This window comes from Mastomys coucha, unplaced genomic scaffold (assembly GCF_008632895.1).
Source record: "Mastomys coucha isolate ucsf_1 unplaced genomic scaffold, UCSF_Mcou_1 pScaffold21, whole genome shotgun sequence".
NCBI lineage: Eukaryota > Metazoa > Chordata > Mammalia > Rodentia > Muridae > Mastomys > Mastomys coucha.
In genome coordinates, this window is record NW_022196904.1 from 102,820,877 (window position 1) to 102,827,644 (window position 6,768).

Consider the following 6,768-nt stretch of genomic DNA (forward strand, 5'->3'; position numbering starts at 1 on the left):
CAGAACAGCCTACCTAGGGAATGGTGCCACCCACAGTAGACTGATCATCCTACATCAATTAATAATCACCACACACACACACACATATATACAGAGAGAGAGAGAGAGAGAGAGAGAGAGAGAGAGAGAGAGAGAGAGAGAGAGAGATGCTCATAATCTGACCTGGGTAACCCCTTAATTGAGGCTCTCCTCTCAGATGACTCTAGACTATATCAAGCTGACAATGGAGATTAATTAGGAAAATCATGAAGGAGGAAAAGAGACCCAAGCCAAGTAAGACAGTACCGAAGGAACAACAATGCTGCTTAGATAAAGAATTTCAGGTAGGATAGGCCTGAACACAGAAGGCATTTCAGTAGAACAGCATAACAGGGAGTAATAGATGCTGAAGTTGGTCTCTCTGTGTTTCTGTTACAAGCTAAAGTTCATGAGGCCACGCCTCCACAACTATACTCTTTTCTTAGATGACAGGTAAGCCTTTCTTACTGCTCAGGAAATGAACTGGAGAACTAGCTGGGCACATCTCTACCTGTCTTTTCTTGAGATAAATATGAAGGCTGCATTTCCCTGTTGTGCAGGAGATAGTGAGCACTTGGGTTGACCCACATGGTGATTTCATTTGCCTGGGTTGGGATGTGACTGCTATCAGCAGGCTGGGAAGGTGCCACTTGGCTTTATGTACATGTCCTTGATGTGCTCCTGATGTAGAAAGCCTTTGGGAAGCAATGGCTACTGTAGAAACAGGACCAGGGCCTGCTCAGAATCCTTTTTGAACATGGTGGGATGGAGTGAAGAGTTCTGTCCATTCTAAGACATACAGCAGTTAACTAAAAGTGTCACGTGGGTTTATCTAATTCAGATTTTCCACTTCACTGTGCCTGTAAATGTTCTTTAATTTGAGACTTTGTAAAGCTGACCAAAGAATGGCTGAGAATTGAGCCAGTCCTATGAACTGTAAGTGACTTAGTCTATGAAGTATATGTGATTTAGTCAATGGTAAGGATAGATATACCTGTAGTATTTGTAGTAAAGAAGCCCAACAAGGTACTGGCCGTGAGTACCCATTCCTTGTTCCTCACTTCCTTAGGAACGTTGATAAACCCCCAAGCCATGTTCTATCTTGGTCCTGTTCCAGTTCTGCTGTTCCCTCACACTGTACAAGACGGCTCTCCTGCACCCCACTACTTCCCACCGTCCATGCTGGCCATCACCAAGCCACTGTGGACTGGCCACCTCCACACACCCAGATTGTCTGCCCTGTTCTCTGAATGTGACCAGCCTGCTCACTCCTCATATGAAAATGTACATAAAAGTCAGCTGAGGAAAGCCTTGTCAAGCCGAAGCATGAAAGCCACTTCTTACATACTTCAGCTTCTGCTCCTTGCTCACAGCCCAAGATTTCCATGCCATTCTGCTCCTTCTACTGCATCCTTCACCCTGCTGCCTGGATGATTTATCTAAAATTCAAATGCAATCATGTTGCTCCCCTGATTAGATCTCTTCAGTGGTTTCCAGGTCTTTTCCACTGCCATCCAAACTCCCGGAGCACTTAGAGCAATGGCATCTGTGAGCAGCTCCTTCTACCTCCATGGCATCTAATTCTTCATTGACAGTGACACCACAATGCTGAATTGCTGATGGCTTTCCAAGCACAGCATTAATCCATGTTCCTGAGCCTGCCAGAAACAACTTGTCCTTTCTATTTAGCCTTACAAATCTTAATAGCATTTCAAATTCTCTCAACTTCCCACCTCTCAGAGAACCCCTTAGACAGAGAGTGTCTTGGGCTGTCTTCTTGAGGTACCCACTGTTCACTTCTGCATGATTCCCAGACTCATGGTTAGTAGGCATTCTCTCTGATCACTGAGTAGTGTTGGAATTAAGACAAGGCAATGCCTACTTAGTACTGGCTGCATCTTTGAACAGTTTCCCCTCCTCCCCATTGCTGAAGAGGTTCAAATTTCCATCCTGGCCACACTGATATCTATATCTTGATTGATTTCCAGGTCGGGCTAATCACTGGTCTGCCATCATTGGTGGGTCCCACTCCAAGAACTACGTGCTGTGGGAGTATGGAGGGTATGCCAGCGAAGGGGTCAAGCAAGTTGCTGAACTGGGCTCACCGGTAAAAATGGAGGAGGAAATTCGACAACAGGTAAGAACAGACTCCTAGATCAACCAACAGCAAAAATGAGGTCAGAGTATCCCTGAGTTTTATTTTCAGGAGCTTGAAATGTGCTGTAGAGTATGTTTAGGGGTGGGAATGGGGGTCTATGGACTGAATTAGAGATTCTCAGTTTTTCTCCCTAAACTCACGCATCGTAGCTTCGGTACACTAAACCTTCCTATAGGCTTGTTGTTGAATACCTCTGGTCTCCTGAGAGAGAAACTGTGATTTAAGGTTTCATACTTTGGATCTTGAGGGTGGAGGATAATCTTCAAGCTGTCTAAGCAAATTGTCACTTCTGAAAATAGACATTTTATGTGTTGGCATGTGGTATTTCCCAACGGTGTCTAGATGGGTCTGATAAATTCACTGACCATTAGTCATGATCGTCATGTGCTGATATGATACCAGGAGCCCAGGTGCTGCCCCATTATCTAGGCCCCAGTATCTACTGAGGAGGGCAAGGAGAAATGACCCACTGTTCTTGTCAATGTGTTTACCTGACAGTGGGCCATCCCTCATCAAAAGCCTGAGCTAGTTAATAGCAAATAGAGGCTGAGAAGAGGGCTCTTGGAAGAAGAGCAGTTTTGTGGTTTTCTGTGTAGATACAGTGGCCTGGCTTTAGCTGTCATTGCCACAGAAGCCTCTCTGGCACAAGAGAACTACCCAAGCAGCCATGTCTCACTGACCCGAGCTGTTCTTGGGCAAGGAAAAGGGAAAGCCATCTCCCTTCTTTCTCCTGCCCTACATCTCCCAAGATGATGGAGGAAGCCCCATGTACATGGTGCTTCTGTTGTGTGGTGATGGGTGTGTGCTCAGAGGCCTCAACAGACTGAGTAGGGTGAGCACAGCCCAGACCCAGGCTTCTCTGAAGCCTATCATCTGGACTCCAGGCTGCCCACAGTCCTCGACTACATGCAACTGAAGTCACCCCACTCCTTCACGATGCCCTGAGTGAATCCTTTTAGAGCATTAGACCACGGGGCGTGGCATTAATTAATGATCAAATCACCCTTCCTTATAACTGAAGATGGCCTAGAACTCCTTAATCTTCCTGCCTCCAAGTCTGAGTCCTAGGATTGCAGGCACTAGGCTATGTTTTATGCAGTGCTTGGAATCAAACCAAGGACTTCATGTAAGTTAGGGCAGTATGTTGTTAACTGAGCTCCATCTCCAGCCCACAGCATCAGCTTTCCAACTACTCTGCCATGCCTCACAAACGATACAATTCTCAGGCTATAGCCAAGTCATGATTGCTCCCTCCATACTGGTGCTAGTGTGTCTGGCTTGCCACTGGGGACCCTTTGTCTGCAATCCCAAAGGTCTACTTTCTAGCTCATAAGCATGAAATTGCGATTGTCCAGCTCTGAGGAATGGGATGCTGAAACCATTTGTTACAAAGAAGTGATGAAACTGAAAAGTAAACTCAAGATCAAGGGCGCCCTCCTAACAGTGCTGGTCTAGCTTACTGACTTTCTTTAGAAGTTTCTAGAAAGGAGAAATATATGCAAGAATCGTACAAAATTAAGGTTATGAGCCAGACAGATGGCACAGCAGATAAAGGTACCTGCCACACAAGCCTGAACACCTGAGTTTGATCCCTGAAACCCATGTGAAGGGTAAAAGGAGAGAACCAGCTTGCACTGGTTAGAAAGAGAACAGGCCCCATAGGCTCACAGGAATGGCACTATTAGGGGGTGTGGCATTGCTGGAGTAGTTGTGGCTTCATCGGAGCAAATGTCACTGTCTCTTCCTGCTGCCTGTGAATCCAGATGTAGAACTCTCAGCTCCTTCTCCAACACCATCTCTGCTGGCATGCCAGCATGCTTTCCTACATGACAATGATAGACTAAATCTCTGCACTGTAAGCCAACCCAAATTAAATGATTTCCTTTATAAGAGTCATGGCGTCTCTTCACAGCAGCAGAAACCCTAAGACACAACTCCATAAAGTTGTCCTCTGATCTCCATATGTGTGTTGTGGGATGTATACACACACACACTACATTTTTAAAATTTTAAAGTGGTATCATGTTTTACTGGTGAACATAAAGTCTCATATGTCATAAGAATTAAAAGGTTGAAAATCATGGGCAGGACTTCAGACTTAGAATACCCCACTTCAGAAAATGTGTGCATGCTGTGACTTTAACCAGCCTGCTGCAGGAGTCTGTCCAACCCAGCTGGCACAGCACCCTGCTAATAATCTTAATTATGGGGAAAGAGTGGGTGTCTATCTAATGCCACCTCTCAGCCTGCTGGGTATTGGATTTCTTTCATTAGCTCTCCTTACATCCAATTCTGAGAGGCCCACGTTAATATTCAAGTTCTAAGTAAGGAGACGGTATAGTTGGTCAAAGTTCTAAGGTTTCTCAAGTTTGTGTGGCTCCAAAGCCTATACATAAAATCTAGTGTATAAATTATAGGGCTCCAAGCAGACATGCCCCAGCACCACCCCCATTCCAAATCTGATGAGAATTTCAAGATGCCAATGCTGTGAATTTCACAGCATGGGTCCCATGACATTGAATAAGTGACTTCCCACCTATGCACCTGCCCAACTCCGCACTCCCATCCCACTTCCTGCCAGCTCCTAACAGAGCCTCCCTCAGCAGGCAGCACCATCCGCCTCCCAGCGCCTTGAAAATCCAGCTTAGTTCAAGGTCCCTTCAAGTTCCAAAAGATTCACAGCCTTAAATATCCTTCCCTGCAAGCACACAACTTATATTTTTCTATAAGTCAGGGAGGAAGCAACATAAAAAGAAGCAAGAAGACGGGTCCTCCTGGAATAGAAATGTGTCCTCTGCAGAACCAGAGGGCTTGCTTGAAAACTTCAACAAATTCTCTGTCCCCAGCCCTTCCTACTTTATACCCTCCATCAAAGAGCCCCATTCCAGCCGTGATGCAAATAAAATCTCTTTTCCCACAAAAGGCATTTTGTGTGTCCCTCATTATGGAATTATACCTCACAGCCATTTTCACAAGCATTAAAAACCACAATGGGCATTATTGGATATACATTTTATGCTAATGGGCTTCAAACACAAATGAACAAAAATACTAATCACATTAGTGGTGAGGAATTATACTAATTCTGCTGGGTATAAACCTTATTGTTACTATAACTGTAAAAATCCCAAGAAAATCAATGACAAATTACTGCAGAGGCATTGGCAGTTGTGCTACCGGCCAGAGACAGTGGGGGAGGGGTGCAGAATGTGTGCTTCTTCTTTAGGAGAAGAGAGGCCCACACATCCTGGTGGCCTGGGAGTTGGAAATAACTTGAGTTGTCTTTGTTAGCCATGTGTGTTTCTTGAGAAGTTTTCCAGTTGATCGGTATGTGTATGTGTCTGTCTGTGTGTGTCTGCGTGTGTGTTCATAAATATGCACAGTGTGTACATATACATGCATGTGTGTACATATAGGTGGAGACCAGAAGTCAATCTTGGGCTCATTCCTCAGGAGTCAACACCTTGGTTTTTGAAGCAGGAACCCACGGAGACCTAAGATACACCAATTTTACTCAGCCAACTGGCCAGTGAGCTCCAAGTTTCCTCCTGTCTCTGTCTCCCCAGTCCTAGGATCACAAGTGTCTACCAGGACCAGCTTCCTTGTGTGTGTGCTGGAGATCAAGCTCAAGTCCACATGTCCCTGAAGCCAGCACTTTCCCATCTGGGCCATCACTCCAGCTGTTAGCATCAGGACATCCAAAGCCTGTGGCAATGCATGGGCGGGTCCACAGACCTGTTGCCAGGGCAACAGCCACCATATTCCCAGAATCCGTTAGGCTCACCTCTCACCTTTACTTGTGGCTGCTATGTCACAACCCATATATATACGGGGAACATTCCTCCATCTTTCTCTCTCTCCCCCTCCTCTCTTTCCTCGCCACTACCCCCTCTCTCCCTCTCAATTAAACCTCTTACACGTGGAACTGTTTGGGCCTAGTGTGGTATGTTCTGACGTGACCCGCTGTTCCAACACATCACCAGCCCCATTTGATGATCCTCAGTTTAGATGGCTTGAGGGATTTGTTGTTCAAGAGTTTTGAGTCCTTAGTATTAATCTTTGTCAGATTAGCAGCTGGTAACTAGTTCTCCCATCCTATAGATGCCTATTGCTCCATTCCATTGATTGTTTCCCTTGCTGCGCATCTTTGTTCATTTGATGTAATCCCATTTGGCTATTCCCTTGACTACACCGATATCTTCCCTGTTTTCTTTTAGTCATTCCCTAGTTTGGGGTCTTGCTTTTTAGGCCTTTGATCTGTTTTCAGTTGATTTGAGGGCAAGGTGAGAGGAATTTGGGTCTTAAATATTAAGTAAAATAAGCCAGATACGTGCTCTCTCAAGTGCAGACACTTGAGGAAGTAGAAAAATGTAGATTAGTGAAGAGCAGCAGTTGGGAGGGGGAGGGGAGATAAATGAGGGGTAGGTTTGATTAGCACACTGTATGCATGCATTCAAACATAGCATTGAGTGCTCTGAATACATGCAATTTATGCATGCTAATAAAAAATATAAAAATGTTTATAAAAAGAAATATAAGGCTATGGCTAGCTAGCCTGGCAGGCCACAGATGGATAACCTGGGGGGGGGGGG

The 6,768-nt window shown here is 45.3% G+C and overlaps 1 protein-coding gene across 1 annotated transcript in view; it reads left to right on the plus strand.

The window, feature by feature from the left end:
- Positions 1 to 6,768, plus strand: part of Spon1 (spondin 1) — a 283,458-nt gene that overhangs the window by 164,127 nt on the left and 112,563 nt on the right. The window contains exon 6 of the mRNA XM_031387957.1: positions 2,007 to 2,155. Within this exon, the coding sequence (XP_031243817.1) occupies positions 2,007 to 2,155 (149 nt within the window). The remainder of the gene's footprint in view (positions 1 to 2,006; positions 2,156 to 6,768) is intronic.